Genomic DNA, 17,621 nt, shown 5'->3' with positions numbered 1-17,621 from the left:
GGTTTGTGTGCAGCAAAATTCATTGAAAGATCAGAGACAGAGGTAGTTTCATCAAAAGGGGGAACAGAAGTGGATATGGAATTAAGGGGCAATGTTCACAGTAATAATGGGTGTGATGAATGGGTAGAGATGTCTATTGGAAATAGTATGGAGAATTGTGGAAAAGGTGAGGCGAGGGTTAGTCAGTGTGATGTAAAGGCTAATATGAGTGGTGTATTTAACAATGTGGAAAATGCTGGTAAATCACTTACTGATAAGGTTACTGTGCTTGTGGGTGCAGGTGTTAACTGTGGTAGTGATAATGACTTCAGTGTGGATATGGAAATGTGTAATGATATGGAGAATGTTGCTGTAGGTTGCCCAGAAGATAAAATTGAAACCTATGTTTTCTTAACTGATGATGCAAGCCTCAAAGATGTTAATTGTGGATGGTTAGGAAAGGAGGAGGCTGATTATGATTTGAGTGATTGGGTGTCCTATGCAAAATTACATAAAGCTTTGATGCCTGAAGAATGGGGTAAAATAAAATTTAAAATTGCCAGAAAATTGGAAGAATTAAGTGAAGAAGAGAATGTTGAGTTTGCTATTAAGGATCTGTTTGAAGGGGATACTGATGTATGTTTTGGAGAAAGACCTAAAGATATTTGCATTATGCAAGAGGAAAGCAGGAGTGAAGTAGAAAGAGATTTATTACAGGAATCAGGGCTGAGCAGAGTAGAAATAGAGGTGATACAGCCAATAATTGATATCAGTGTGGGAGGAGTTGCAGATATAGCATTATTAGACTCTGGCTCAAGTTTATCTGCAATCTCTGAATCTTTCTGGCAGCAAATTAAAGGTTTAGGATTAATAGAATTACCAGTTACAGGAGTCAAAATTAAGACAGCAACTGGGTCATGTAGCAAGCCCATCAGCAGGGAAGTATTACTGGAATTTAATAGTAATGAGTATTCTTTTGATATTAGTTGCTTTGTGGTGAAGGGTTTGGCATTGAATGTAATTTTGGGTATGGACTTCTTGTACAAGTATGACTGTAGCATTTTTGTAAAGGACAGAATAGTAGAATTTGATGCTGGTGGAAATAGATGAAGAATAAAATTTAAAGGGGAATTAAAAGGAGGTGAGACTATTACTCATTTACAAAGGATAGAAGAGGTAGGTGATGAGATCTGCACTGAACAGCAGATACATGACAAAGTGAATGAAATGGGACATTTAAATGAGGAACAAAAGGTGCAGCTTACAGGTTTGTTGTGTAAGCATAAGCATGTGTTCTCTGACAGACCTGGAAAAGTAGTAGATTTCAGTTATGTTTTGAGGGTATTGCCACATGAAGTAATAAGGGCCAAACCTTATCCTAAAGCAATAGCTAATAGAGAGGCTGTAAGGGCAAGGATACAGATGATGTTGAAGTGGGGCATACTGGAAATGGGGAGGAGTGAGTATTGTAATCCAATAGTAGTGGTGAAAAAGAGGGATGGTTCTATAAGAATAGTACTGGATGCAAGAAAGCTAAATAAAATAATAGTCAAAGAAAATGATCAGCCAGAGAACATGGATGAGCTGTTGCAAAAATTTTATAATGTTAAAATTCTGTCAAGTGTTGATTTGACTTCAGGGTTCTGGCAGGTGCAATTGGCTGAAGAGAGCAGAAAGTACACTGCTTTCTTATTTGAGGGCAGGACTTATATGTTTACAGTTGTGCCATTTGGTTTATCAATATCTGTAGCAGTTTTTGTAAGGGCTTTAAGTCATGTGTTGGGTGATGAACTAATGAGAAAATTGACCGTGTACGTAGATGACATTTTGATTACGAGTAGCAATTGGCAACAGCACTGTCAGCTGTTGGAGGATGTATTCAAGGCTATATCTAAAGGGGGGATGACCCTTAAGTTAAGTAAGTGTGAATTTTTTTAAGCAACATTACTATTTCTCGGTCATCAGTTAACTCCTGATGGCATTCTGCCCAATAAAGAGAAAATCAAGGCTATTGTTGACTGCAAGGTGCCAACGAACAGGAAACAATTGAAATCATTTATAGGACTATGTTCATTCTATACGAAGTACATAAGTGATTATAGCCTGAATTCACCTAACTTATGTAGACTATTAAAGAAAAGTGTAACCTGGTGCTGGACATCTGACTGTGACCGGGAATTGAAAGCCATCAAGAATAGCTTAAAAAACAGCAAAATTTTGTTCTATCCAGATTTGTCTTTGCCTTTCTGTATTGGGGCAGACAGCTCAGATTATGGGATAGGGGCAGTGCTATTTCAGGAGAGGGTAGTAGATGGGAAGACGCAGCACAGGGCAATCGCTTTTGCAAGCAGAATGCTATCCAAACATGAATTGATGTATGGTATCTCAGAGAAGGAACTTTTAGCCATAGTTTTTGGATTTCAGAAGTTCAGGATATATGTGGAAGGTAGGAAAGTGATTGTTTACACAGACCATAAGGCTCTGAGCTATTTGCAAGAATGTAAGCTGTTAAATAATAGACTCATGAGATGGACCATGTTTTTGCAGCAGTTTAACTATGAGATAAGATATATTAAGGGCACAGACAACAATGTGGCTGATGCCTTATCAAGATTACCTTTCATTGGAGAAGAACATGAAGCGAATGGAGACGAGAAAGAACTACAGATATTGTATATGAAAGGAGTGGGTGGAGAGAAGGAAATCAGATCCATCTGTAAGGACATGAGGAGACTTCAGAATGGGGACCAAACCTTGAAGTTTATCAAAACAAACTTTGGAAGTAAAGAACATGAAAAAATAGCTAAATATTATAGAATTTATAAAGGTATTTTATTTAGACGAAGAAATTTGGACAAAGAGGAGTGGAAGGTATGTTTTCCAGATGAGCATGTGGAAAAATTAATAAATTACATCCACCTTAGCCATGGGCATTATGGGGCTCAAAAATGTTTGGAAATACTGCAGGAGTATGTTAGTTTTAACAACATGGCCAGGAGAGTAAAGAGACAGTTGGCTTCTTGTGGCAAATGTCAAAAAGTGAAGTATAATACTATTGCAGTACAAGGAGAGATGCAGAATATTGTTCCTAAAAGAAATGGTGAACTGCTGGCTATTGATTTATTTGGGAGGCTGCCAACAGGTCGAGGGGGTGTAAAGTATGTTCTTTTAGCTGTTGATGTATTCTCAAAGTTTGTAAGGCTGTATCCACTGAAAAAGGCCACTAGCCAGAATATAATTAACAAGCTAGAGAAAGATTACTTTGTGAATGTTATAAAACCAGAGAATGTTCTGTCTGATAATGGAGCACAATTTGTATCTAGTGTGTGGGGGAAGTTTATGCAAAGATCTGGGATTAAGCATATAAGGATTTCAGTGTATCACCCTGCGGGAAACCCTGCTGAGAGGTATATGAGGGAGCTGGGTAGGCTATGTAGGACATATTGCAGTAAAAAGCATAGTACTTGGGCAGAATATATAACTGTGTTTGAGGATCTTATGAACACAGTGAAGAGTTGTGCAACAGGATTCTCACCCTATGAGCTCATGAAAGATATCAAGCCTGACAATCTAATAGCAGAACACATAGATTTTCCTCCATCTGAAGACTTGACAAGTCAAGAGAAGATGCAGGTGGCCAGACAGCAAATGTTAAAGAAAGGACATGAGAGAGAGGAGGCATGGAGAAAGGTATAAGACAACAAAGTTCAAGGAGGGAGATAAGGTGCTGGTGAGGAACAAGAAAAAATCCAGTAACATTGATGGCGAAATCAAAAAGTTATTTGAATTATACCATGGACCCTTTGAGATAACGGGTTGTCCACGCCCTAATGCATATAGGTTGGTATATCCAGTGTCCAAAAAGCCATTTGGACTGAGAAATGTAACGGAGTTGAAAAAATATGTGGTAAAAGAATAAAGGTTAAGGAAGTGAGATTCCCATGTACACTATTGTCGAGTTAAAAAAATTATTGGGGCTATGTATATGTGTATTTATAATTGGAGTATTATTTGTGTTACTGTGTATGTTGCGATGCCATTGTTGGTAGTCAACAAACTTCATTATACTGTATATATTTGCAATAAGGGAATCTGTTGTCCAATGGATTTGCACAACTGGTGTGGGTGTGATAGAAGCCTTGTTGAAAGTCATATGGGAACTGAAACCTACTGTACATATAGTCTATTTCTGTATAAATATGTGGAGAATATAGGAGGGAGGAAATCTGCAAATAGTTTGTTAAAAAAAAAAAAGAGAGATTTGATTAAAATTCCTAATGTATCTGTGGCACCTGGAGTTGATACTGGTGCGTGGGGGTAGAAGTGTCGGAGGTCCTGATCTGGGAACATTTGAAGGGTGAAATAGAATATATTTAACTATGCCATGTTTGTGTTTGATTTATGTGCATGTTTGTCATTTGTACAAACCTCAATAAGAACTGATCAGTGAAAACAGGATGTTCCAGGGAGGATTTGGATAGCCTGATTCCTGGGAAATGTGGGTCTGCATGTCTAGCCAAGATTTATGAGGATTTGATTAAATTTTGATAGGATGGCTTGGCTAATGAGAGGAAGCACAGTGCTGTTGGCTGGCAAGTTTGGAAAGACTGTATTCCAATGCATAAACCTGTGAACAAAAGGATCTGGTTACAACAACTTCGTGCAACTTACAGAAACAACTGTGTAAAAAGTGGAAGTGTTAATGTGCAGTGGTGGGCAACCTACATATAGACTAACATGGGCATTTATTTTGCCTGCCCAGTCACTCAATAGGATACTATCTAATTGTATATTTGAGTTGGATACATTGTTGGATTATGTATGTATGTTTCCTAATGACAGTACATACACTGATTAACTCACCACTATAACACTGTTCTACGTGTTTTGGTGCCATTATAGTTATAATTAAAATGTTTAATATATAAAGTAATATGGGTTCACTCCATTTGGTGCTACTTCATGTTGCCGTTACTAAGGTAATGTCTCCATGAAGTGGGGGTATGTAAGGTAACAGGGGATAATATGGAACTCTTTCAAGTAGTTTAAAATTTAAAGCACGGCAGCAGAGATAATATGCTGGGCAAAAATAGACCGGAAAATATTTGTTTGTGTTTTGATGGACGTTGTAGTTCCGTTGGATAGTGTTTTGGTTTTCTTTTAATTGCAACGAATTATATAAGTGTGGTGATAATTTGTAAAATTATATAATGTATTTAGATTTAAGTATTTAAATATTATAAAATACTGTAAACGAATTGTGGCCATGTTTAGCAATTATTTTGACTACTGTGGTGTCATGTGATCCGACTCAGGACTGTGGATGTGAGTGGGAAAATCGAGGTCTTTTGTGGTTGGCCGTTGTGGTGGCGAGTTGGGAGCGGCAAAGTGCCGCGAGTGCAAGCATGGACGCCAGGGTATGCGATGGAACAAAGTGAAATTGTGTGGGTGTGAGACAAACAGTGTACGAATTGCACCGATTATTATTTGTGAACTTAAAAATGCATGGCCACAACGTTAAAGTGTTTCTTTTGAATAAATAAGTTTCAATCTGAACGTGTATAGTTCAGTTCACTGCTCTTCAAAAGCCAGCCAATATCAGACTCAATAATAGGGGCGATAATGCAACCGTTTACTACCAAACCCCTTTACAGATGAGCCACGTGACAAAATAGGTAGTAAACGAGCCCGAGTTCAGTTGCAACTACTTCTTCAAGACTGCATGGAAATCCACTACTTCTGTGTGCAGTTTCATTTACTAATGAGACTTTGTGAAAAAAAACTGTAATTACTATTATGATGAATGATCAGGACTATCTTTATGGACTGTGAGAAAATTTTAGCTTTTGACCAACATTGTATCAATAAGTGTGTGCATTTGATTTCTTTGTTATTGTAACTACGATTATGAAAAATTTTAAGAAATATGTATTGCCCACTGCCCAAAACAATTTGTAAAATTTTTTGTGGGGAGCATGGGGGCTATGTAAGTAGGCTGTTTAGGTTCTTATATTGGTAACGCCGCCGCCACGTAGCGCTCTCTGTATGAAAATCACTGGCTGTGCTGTGTGCAGTCTGTGGCTAGTTTGCATTGTTGTCTGCCATTGTAGTGTTGGGCAGCGGCAGCTGGATGTGAACAGGCGTAGCGTTGCGCAGTTGGAGGTGAGCCGCCAGCAGTGGTGGATGTGGGAAATGAGATGGCGGATTTTTGAGTACAGAATGGATATTATGAACTGCTATGTATATTATGCTTTTTCAACGCTATTAAGGTAAATACATTGTTTGTTCTCTATTAAAATCTTTCATTTGCTAACTATGCCTATCAGTAGTTAGTGCCTTCCGTAGTTTGAATCTTTTATTTAGCTGGCAGTAGTGGCGCTCGCTGTATTGCAGTAGTTCGAGTAACGGAGATTTTTGGTGAGGTAAGTGATTTGTGAAAGGTATAGATTAATGTTAGTCAGGGCCATTCTTTTGCAGGGATTTTTGAAAGTCAGATTGCGTTGCGCTAAAAATATTGTGTGTCAGTTTAAGCACAGTCGTGTACAATTGTTCAAAGGGGACGTTTCATAAGGTTACGTAGTGTGTAAGCCTAGGGACCGATGACCTCAGCAATTTGGTCGCATAGGAACTTATCACAAATTTCCAATTTTTCCTTGACTGAGCGACAAACGCCCGCATCTCGTGGTCGTGCGGTAGCGTTCTCGCTTCCCACGCCCGGGTTCCTGGGTTCGATTCCCGGCGGGGTCAGGGATTTTCTCTGTCTCGTGATGGCTGGGTGTTGTGTGATGTCCTTAGGTTAGTTAGGTTTAAGTAGTTCTAAGTTCTAGGGGACTGATGATCTAAGATGTTAAGTCCCATAGTGCTCAGAGCCGTTTTTGAGCGGCAAACTTTACTTAGCTCATGGCCGAATTCATCAACGTCAGTTAAAATTAGGCGCATGTTAAAATGTTACTGTCTCTGCAAGAACTTTTGTTAGTTACTGGGCAAGAAAAGTAGTCTTAACCCTCTGCCCACAATTTGAGGTGGAAAAACACCCGACTGCCCTATTTGCCTTTGCGCGCAGGCGTCATGTAGCTTAGGTCTTACTCCCAGCCAGTGTATCCTCCTTGCCCGTCACGCTCACAGCATTGGAGGAGTCGCCTGTCGTACTACTCAGGTGGGATTCCACCCAGCCTGGTTGCTGACGTTCTTCAGGCCAGAGGGTTAAGTAGCTCTTAATGTTAGATGACGTTTTTGGATTTTGCTTGTAACGCGTCCTCTTATATTATTATGTTTTGCTATTGTTATTGTTCGGAAAATCTTTATTCAGTCGGTCGTCGAAATTTTGAAATAAAAGTTATTGTGGATGTCGCGTAATAAATATTTCGCGTGAAGCGCTTTTGCGACACAGGCAAAGATCAGTTGTGGAAACTGAGCCACTGAAAATTACAAATAATGTTATTAAAGAATACGGCCGACTGACTACATCGAATAAGAGGGCACGTACATTCGCGAATGAGTGGTAAAAAAAAAGAAAAAAAACGTTAATACTGTGTAGGAAATGAGTCTTCAATATAGTTACGCTAGTACGCACTCAAATGTATGCAAACATACGAACGGGATAGAGGCACGTACATTTTGAGTACAATCATCCCCCGTGGCTTGGATAAAAAGAATTACAGTTACATGCATTTATTCATCTTAGAACGTAAATGCGTGGACTTCGAAATTAAATGAAAAGAAAGACTGCAGGTTCTGAATGTCGCGGCAAATATATTAAAATTAACGGTAGCGGCCACGTAAGGAAAAATGAACACATTCACCTATTATTGAGCATTGTCGCCGTGAAGATCGTCACCTCCATCTAAATTCTCTGCATAAAATTAAAATAAAAGTAATAATTTTCCAGAATTTCAGGAGCTGGGACCCGTGGTATCATAAAACACGAAATCGCTCTGCTTCAAAATCACTTTCATTATTTAACCTAATTTTATCAGTAAGAAATGGCACAACACGTCTTAACACTAGGACAGGATAACAGCGGAAAGGTAACTTATTCTAAAACTAATAAACGAAGAGCTTCCTTTGTTCAGCAAATGCTTTACGCATTAATCTCTGGCAGTTGAACTAGTGTCTATATATTCATAAAAAAATTATATAATTCCTTTATATGCTGTTAGTTGCTAGAAGCACATATTATAAAATAAGGCTGGACATAGCAGGCCGCAAGCACACTTGTTCGGATCGCATGTGGCACGCGGTCCGCACTTTGGTTGATTGGTTGATTTGAGGGAGAGGACCAGACAGCGAGGTCGTCGGTCCATCGAATTGGGGAAGGAAGGGGAAGGAAACAGGCATTGTCCTGTCAAAGGAACTATCCCGGCATTTGGCTGAAGCGATTTAGGAAAATCACGGGAAACCTAAATCAGGGTGGTCATGGCTCTGAGCCCTTAACATCTGATCATCAGTCCCCGAGAACTTAGAACTACTTGAACCTAACTAACCTAAGGACATCACACCCATCCATGCCCCAGAAAGGATTCGAACATGTGACCGTAACGGTCGCGCGGCTCCAGACTGAAGTGCCTAGAACCGCTCGGCCACACCGGCCGGCCAGGATGGTCGGAGGTGGTTCGAACCGTTCGTCCTTCCGAATGTGAGTCCAGTGTGCTAACCACTGGGCCACGTCGCTCGGTGGGCCGCAAATTGACGACCATTGGATTAGACTATTGGCGGTAACTCAGTGGGAACACGGGTTACCCTAAAAAACCAAGGACTAACAGTTCGCAGCGACCTAACTAGTCTACATACATACTCCGCAGTCCACCATACGGTGCGTGGCGGAGGGTACCTCGTACCACAACTAGCATCTTCTCTCCCTGTTCCACCCCCAAACAGAACGAGGGAAAAGCGACCGCCCATATGCCTCTGTACGAGCCCTAATCTCTCTTATCTTATCTTTGTGGTCTTTCCGCGAAATATATGTTGGCGGCAGCAAAACTGTACCGCAGTCAGCCTCAAATGCTGGTTCTCTTAAATTTCCTCAGTAGCGATTCGCGAAAAGAACGCCATCTTTCATCCAGAGACTCCCACCCGAGTTCCTGAAACATTTCCGTAACACACGCGTGATGATCAAACCTACCAGCAACAAATATAGCAGCCTGACTCTGGATTGCTTCTATGTCCTCCGACCTGATATGGATCCCAAACGCTCGAGCTGTACTCAAGAATAGGTCGTATTAGTGTTTTATTGAGAATGGTTCGAAAACCCATTGTTGACTGCGTGATTCGTTGAATGAATGATGACTTCATATTCGTGGCAAAAGAATTATTGTAACTTGCATATTATGAGAGTATGTCATTTGAAGGTAGAGACACACTGAGGATCCACCAAAAATGCATTGTTCTTGGTACAATTTGTTATAATTAAATTTCAGTTAGTAACATAGCTCCGGTAAAAGCATTTAGCAAGTGGCAACATCTTAGAATTGGCGATAAATCAATTGTTGCCACTTTCCCGTGTAGTCAGTAGCTTTGATGATACATGATCAGAAACTTGATGTGATAATGTTTCGCGTGTCGCCAAGACTAGATATTTTTTTCCTAACATTCGCGCACATAATAGATTCTGATGCTTTGTTATTAGTTTAATGTAAGTATATACTACAATATGTTATGTAAATATAAGTTCACTTTTTTTTTTTTTTTAGAAGTGTTTTTTCGATTGGCTTAATCTACAGGGCAGCTTGCGCTTCTTGTATAAAAATGTTTTGTTCCTTTTTCTTTTGAGTTTCGTAATTTACATGTTGTAAAGATTATGCTACTGGGTAGGAACAGTGACCAAGTAAGAATGACGTTAGGGCTTTACTAATCTATGGGAAAGATAAAATAGTGTTTATCTTATGTGGAGAACTATTGCAAATTTGTGTCGCACTGTTTGTAAAGGAACTTTTATAAGCCTGTGTCCTTATTGATTGGACATGGTACTTCCCTTTTTGTCTTAAAACATGTACATCGATACTGAAGTTTTTATTTGTGTATATTACATACAGAACAATGTGACTAGGATATGAACAATGGAGGAAATGTGCGTTTTAATAGAGATAACGTGGGAATTTTACCCGCGCCTGTTGAGTAAACAGCGTGATTTGCGAACTAGAAACATCCCACAACTGCCGTGCTCTGCGATCGCATATACCACGTTGGGGCCCACGTACCGCATGCACAAGTCGCATCGTTCCTGAGCGTTCAGCAGCACGTTGAACTTGGCACGCTCAACGTTAACGTTCGACAGCACAGTCCGTGTGCCGACGGCTTTACGCCCAAATATTTAATCGACGTGACTGTGTCAAGCGCTACACTACTAATAGAGTATTCAAATATTACGGGATTCTTTTTCCTATTCTTCTGCATTAATTTACATTTATCTATATTTAGAGTTGGCTGCCATTCTTTACACCAATCACAAATGCTGTCCAAGTCATCTTGTATCCTCCTACAGTCAACGACGACACTTTCCCGTACACCACAGCATCATCAGCAAACAAACTTGTTGTGCGTTCTGCAAACTGTTGTGTGTGACGATAGTAGGCGGACAAGGCTTAATTAATAAAGTATTGGCGGTGACAGTGGACTACGAGTAAAAACTGGTACAGACGCGTAGGTAGGTAAGGCGGCAGGAAGGCACTCACCCAGAACTGCGCGGCGAGCTGGTCGTATGCGTCCGCGCCGCTCCGCGGTGGGGCCGCCAGCACGAGCACGTGGACGGCGTGGTGGCGCGCCAGGACGGCCCGCGACAGCCGCAGCACCTGCTGCCGGTCCCCGCTGTCGCACGCGAGCGCCACCGCCGCGCCCGCACCAACCTGCCACAGATCGAGGATGCTAAGTTCACCCAACCTGGATATGATGTGACGTCATTATGACGTATATACACTTTAGTCGATTAACACACCTATCGACTTTTACGAACGTTCGAGATTCTAAACTGTCGTCAGCTAGTGGTTTGTTTTCACACGTGCGATTCTGATAACAGCTCAGTGTGGCAGCGTATGTGTATTTCGCCAAAATAAAAGTAAAAGAGCCGGATATTAATAGAAATATTCCTGACCGTGGCCTTGAAAACACCACGGACAACACGTTTCGTAAAAAAGTGAAGTCTTCTTATGTCCCGACCAGATTAGATTGTGTGATTGTTGTATTGAACGCTTACGCCGAAAATAATATTTATTTATTATCAATATTTTAGTATGGTTTCATACAATTGGTTTTGTCAGTACATATTAGATTGTAGCAGCATACTCTTGCTGACTTTCTTTTCTTAATTTATATAGCTGAAAGAGAACTCGTGCAAGTTTGTTAGCTAAGTAATTTATATGTCCATACCAAGATAGTCTTTTATCAACCATAATTCCAAGTAATTTTACACTCGGACCGCAGAGACAGGTACCTTAGTGTCCAGTAATGACTGGTGTGTAGAATGATTGAATTTCGAACTTAAAAAGAAAAATATGAGGCAGTGTTGAAGAAAAATCGTCGACCGGAGATGAAATACTAGGGGAAGTGGATTTCTCAATGTAATCTTAACCAAAGGTTAGTGTCTTGACGCATCTGAAGATTTTGGCTGCTGAGTGCTTCTTCTCACCGAGTACGAATAACCGACGCTCTTCAGCTGGGTCACAAGTTCATCAATTTCTGCTTGAGATTCACAATAACCACGCATTTGCCCGTCGACATCGATGCTGAACTCTTTCAGCTTTTCTCTCATTAGTGTCTCGAATGCTGAACACATAATTATAGACGAGCAAACGAAAACAACGCACAGGACACAAACACAGTACAATACACGATTTAAATGCAAGGAACGCAAAACACATCTAAACGAATGGCGCAGAGCACAGCGCTACCCTGTCACAACCTCTCGAAAGTTCACAAAAGTCGAATAGTCGATATACGGTTTCTATCGTTTTCGATGTAGCGTGTATACGTCATAATGACGTCACATCGTATCCAAGTCCGGTGAACTTAGCATCCTCCGCCACAGAGCGCCCCACATGTCCAGCACTGCCTCCTGCCTCCGTCCGCAACGTCTCCCGTTCCAACTACGACTGCCGATATTTTTAAAGTTATCGCGAATCCGATAAATCGATACCGTCGTCCGCCATCGACATATCGAAAAATTATCACATATCAACGGAAGAAATATCGACGTATCGACCTAGAAAAATATCGGCTGCACATTGTAAATACAGGGTGTTACAAAAAGGTACGGCCAAACTTTCAGGAAACATTCCTCACACACAAAGAAAGAAAATATGTTATGTGAACATGTGTTCGGAAACGCTTACTTTCCATGTTAGTGCTCATTTTATTACTTCTCTTCCAATCACATTAATCATGGTATGGAAACACACAGCAACAGAACGTACCAGCGTAACTTCAAACACTTTGTTACAGGAAATGTTCAAAATGTCCTTCGTTAGCGAGGATACATGCATCCACCCTCTGTCGCATGGAATCCCTGAAGCGCTGATGCAACCCTGGAGAATGGCGTATTGTATCACAGCCGCCCACAATACGAGTACATAGAGTCTCTACATTTGGCACCGGGGTTGCGTAGACAAGAGCTTTCAAATGCCCCCATAAATGAAAGTCAAGAGGGTTGAGGTCAGGAGAGCGTGGAGGCCATGGAATTGGTCCGCCTCTACCAATCCATCGGTCACCGAATCTGTTGTTGAGAAGCGTACGAACACTTCGACTGCAATGTGCAGGAGCTCCATCGTGCATGATTCACATGTTGTGTCGTACTTGTAAAGGCACATGTTGTAGCAGCAAAGGTAGAGTATCCCGTATAAAATCATGATAACGTGCTCCATTGAGCGTAGGTGGAAGAACATGGGGCCCAATCAAGACATCACCAACAATGACTGCCCAAACGTTCACAGAGCAATGAGTCGCATGTCAACACAAGCACCGATGTCAACATTACCTTCCTTCAATTGGGCCAATTGGCGGTGAATCGAAGAAGTACAGTACATACTGACGAAACTAAAATGAGCTCTAACATGGAAATTAAGCGTTTCCGGACACATGTCCACATAACATCTTTTCTTTATTTGTGTGTGAGGAATGTTTCCTGAAAGTTTGGCCGTACCTTTTTGTAACACCCTGTATACTGCCAGTTTTAAAGCTGTATATTTAAGATCTTCTTCCGTATCCGGATGCACCAATTATATATTCCCTTCCCAGTAATTAGCAACGTAGGTTGCTTTGTCATTGACTTTCAAAATATCGTCTTTAGTGCATGTTATAGACATATCTAGGCAGATCAATAGGTGGTCCAAGTCCTGTACTGCTCCGCATTCACACCTATCGCTATCACTGTAGCCTCATTTAAATAGGTTTGATTTGCACCCAGTTACTCCACTGCGCAGCCGGTTTAATAATCTCCAAGTTGTAAGAGGTAGTTGAAATCCTGCAGATCTCCTCCCTCAAGTAGTTTCATTGTGGAGTGTGGCACCATTTCTTCCCAGAGAGATAGCAGCCTTGCGAAGGGCTTGGTGGCGAGCTCTTCAGTAGTTTCGATGAAACTCCTGCGGGATTTCAGCCGGACGCGTTGTTTTCGGTGCATATGCATCGGGTGTCAAGGATCATTCTTTTGTTTTGATCTTTCGATCTCGGCGGCTACTTGTCTGCGGATAGTGGGTGGTGCTATGCCTATGATGGGATAAGTTTTGTCTTTGGGAGTTGGTTTAAGGCATCCTCTGGCAATACGTACAGTTTCGTTTACGGCGACGTCAACTTGCTTAGTGTGAGCAGAGTTCCTCCAAACTGGCGCCGCGTATTCCGCTGCTGAGATACTCAGCATCAGACCCGTGGTGCGCAAAACGTGTGGTTGAGCTCCCCACGATGAACCTGTTAGCTTCCGCAGTATGTTGTTCCTGGCACAGACCTTTTTTTTAGTGTTATGACAGTGCTGCTTAAAAGTAAGCGCTCTGTCCAATTTACTCCCAGGTATTTTGGGCTGTTTGTATGCTTCAGCTGTTCCTCTTGCCATAAGACTCGGAGTTTCCGTTTGGCTTGTTTGTTCCTAAGAGGGAAGGCGGATACTTGGGATTTACTAGGGTTTGGTTTGAAATTATTGCCTTCGTAATAGTTAGCAAGTTCTGTTAAGGCTCCTGTGAGATTCTCTTCCACTTGTTCAAAGGTTTTATCCTGTGTGGCCACTGCTGCATCATCGGCATAAATGAACATTCGTGTCTGGTGGCTGATGGGAAGGTCATTCGTATAGATGTTAAATAATATTGGAGCCGACGCTACCCTGTGCAAGTCCATTTTTCTGTGTCCTCCATTGGCAGTTTTTAGATATTATACTGCAGGAGCCTCCACGAAGATTACGTTCACCACACGAACAATAGGCAATCGGGCGTCCCCTGGAAACGATATAGTCAGCCGATCCTGCAAACACCGGAGCACCAAAACCAAAAAGTATATTTAAGTATTGATTTGTTATTAAATATTCTATGCATCAACAAACCAGCGACCTTGCTACTCCCTCAGAGCGAGAATTGAAAGGAAAACGATGCACGTTACCCTTGAGATAACCACTTTGCTAACAACAGTAACTGCATATAAGTGGCACAATAAAAATAGTTCGATGGGTACGTCGTTCTGTTTCGTCACGTACCGGATTTGTACCTCATACGTCTCCGTTCACTGCAGAAACGAGTCTTGTCATTTATATATGAAGATGGGGCAGGGGCACTACGAATGTAGTGTGTGGACATTAAGTTGGGTATATGGGTCTGACGGTGAGCATGTAAGGGATAAATCCCTGTAGTCGCACCATCCTCTCTACCCTCAGTGGCTCAGATGGATCAGCTTAGGGTCTTGATTTAATTACAGCCAGCACGGTAGCTCAGCGTGTTCGGTTATAGAGCTGGTTGGTCTCTGTAATAAAAAAAAAGTGAGTGGAAGGATCAACAAACGAACTTTAACGGATGTCATGTGACGTCCGCAGCGACCAAACACAACGATAAAAAGAGAGAGAGAGAGGGAGAGAGAGAGAGATGGATAGAACGTCTGCCATGTAATCAGGAGATCACGGGTTCGAGTCCCGCCTGTCGACAGCTTAAGGTCTTGATTTAATTATCATTCCATTTTTGTTCATTATTTTCAGCAATTGTTTTTGAAGAATGCCTAAGTAAAGAAATAACACACCAGTTGCAAAAAAAAAAATGGTTTTTAATGCAACCGGTGTTCTGTTTCTTCGCATCGTAAATTTTTTATTTCGTTCACACCGCCACATCCCAGTGCAGTCAGACTTCTTTTGCGCCACTTATACTTGCCTCACACTGTCAACGAGAAAGACTGAATGTGTTGAAATCTCAAAATGTAGTAAAACTCCTTCACAAGTAAAGTAAAATTATGTTCTACTACAATTTCAAAAGAACTTCTTCAAATATTTGCCGAAAGTTGTAAAAAAATATAATATAAAATAAAATCTCGGCACTCGATACAGCCGTTTTGATATTGATATATTGGGGGAAAAATATCGCCAATGTATAACGATGTTTATTGGAAAAATATCGATATGTCAATATTTTATAAGCAGCCTTAGTTCCAGCCCGCTCTGCGCAGTGCCTATACTTCTGTTCACTATTGTTTATTAGGTAGGTGCCTAAGTTAGTAGCGTTTTCGTTTTGCATGTTAGAATTCCGGTTGTTAGGGGTTTATTTATCGATTGTCTTTTTTTATTTGTACTTCACTGCTGCTATTTGAGTTTATATATTGACATTCATCATTTGAAGGTAGTGAGTGGAGCTGTGAACGCTAGAAAATGGAGTGCCAAATGGAGAAGTCGGAACACTTTCGACATATTCTTCTATTTGCAGTCAGTAGAGGTGTGACAGCAGCAAAGGTAGCCAGATACATTTGCGCCGTGTGTGGGGATAATGCCATTGGACAGAGCACGGTAAGAAAATGGTTTTCTCGTTTAAGGGAGGATTTTTGACATTACTGGCTCTTCACGTTCAACAAGACGTTTGCGGTTTGATCAAGATCTATTAAACGCATGGCGTGCCCTGGGTGGTTGTCTTAGGTTAGAGACCCACAGGGAAACACAGAAACGGATTCAGTCTCAAAGGGTGGAGGTCGAACATAGAAAGAACGTAAATCTAGGAACCATAGCTATAACAGGTGTAAATTGTCGTAGCTGTGTTGGGAAAATACCTAGCTCCAGTCGCTAATAGAAAGCACTGATGCTCAAATCGTTATTGGCACTGAAAGCTGGCTACAGCCGGAGATAAGTTCAGCCGAAATTTTTGCGAAGGGCGTCACAGTGGCCAGAAAAGATAGACTAAATGCAGTGGGTAGCGGTCTTTTTGTAGTTGTTAGAAGTAGTTTATCTTGTAGCGAAACTAAAGTAGATAGTCTTTGCGAGTTAGTATGGGTAGAGGTAATTCTTGGCAACGGGAATAAAATCCTCTTACCAACCTCTCAATGCAGATGATACAATTGCTGAAAGGTTCAAAGAAAACTTCAGTCTGATTTCAAAAACGTACCCAACTCATACAGTTATAGCTGGCGATGACTTCAATTTAACCGCGATATGTTGATGAAAATATGTGTTTAGATCCGGAGGTACGCATAAAACATCATCCGAATTTGTGGTAAACGCATTCTGTGAAAATTATTTCGAGCGACTAGTTCATGAGCCGACTCGAATAATAAACGCTTGTGAAAATACACTTTACCTCTGGGCTACAAATAATCCTGAGCATCAAATCGGTTAGAGGGATTAACGAACACACGGCTGTCGTACCGAGACTGAGTATCGTAACTCCCAAATCTTCCAAAAGTAAACGAAAAATATATATAAATTCAAAAACCACTAAAATTTCGCTTGACGCCTTTCTGAAAGTCAATATAATCGTAAACCAGATGTGGCTTCAATTCAAAGAAATAGTATCGACAGCAACTGAGAGATTTATACCAATGAAATTGGCAAACGATGGAGCTGATCCCTCATGATACACAAAACAGGTCAGAACGCTGTTGCAGAAACAAATTTAAACAAACGCAAAATCCCCAAAATTGGAGATCTTTCACAGAAGCTCATAACAGTTTTCACAACTAACCTTTGTGTCGAAACCTGGCACAAAGTTCAAAGAGGCTCTGGTCGTACGTAAAGTATGCTGGCCGACAAGACACAATCAATGCCTTCTCTGCACGATAACAGTGGAAACACTATCGATGACGATGCTGCTAAAGCAGGGTTACTAAGCACAGCCTTCCGAAATTCCTTCACCAAAGAGGACGAAGTAAATATTCCAGAATTCAAATCAAGAACAGATGCCAACTCGAGTAATTTAGAATTAGATGTACTCGGAGTGGTGAAGAAACTTAAATCACTAAATAAAAGCGTCTACCATTCCAGACGTGTACCAACTATGTTCCTTTCAGAGTACGCTGAGCTCAATAACTCCATACTTCATACTCAACAGCTCGCTGGACGAAAGGTATGCACCCAAAGAGTGGAAAGCTGCACAGGTCATACCAATTTTTAAGGAAGGTAATACGAGTAATCCACTAAATTATAGACCCTTATCATTAACGTCGGTATGCAGCAGGGTTTTGCAACATATGTTGTGTTCGAACATTATGAA

At 41.1% G+C, this 17,621-nt stretch overlaps 1 protein-coding gene across 1 annotated transcript in view; it reads right to left on the bottom strand.

Moving 5' to 3' along the window:
- The window catches only part of LOC126130117 (uncharacterized), a 377,494-nt gene that overhangs the window by 94,628 nt on the left and 265,245 nt on the right, over positions 1 to 17,621 (bottom strand). Inside the window, exon 5 of the mRNA XM_049915163.1 lies at positions 10,650 to 10,820. Coding sequence (XP_049771120.1) covers positions 10,650 to 10,820 — 171 coding nt within the window. The remainder of the gene's footprint in view (positions 1 to 10,649; positions 10,821 to 17,621) is intronic.

Source organism: Schistocerca cancellata, chromosome 1, assembly GCF_023864275.1.
Source record: "Schistocerca cancellata isolate TAMUIC-IGC-003103 chromosome 1, iqSchCanc2.1, whole genome shotgun sequence".
NCBI classification, from domain to species: Eukaryota; Metazoa; Arthropoda; class Insecta; order Orthoptera; family Acrididae; genus Schistocerca; species Schistocerca cancellata.
Note: the sequence above shows the minus strand (reverse complement) of the source record. Positions and strands in the feature narration are given on the sequence as shown.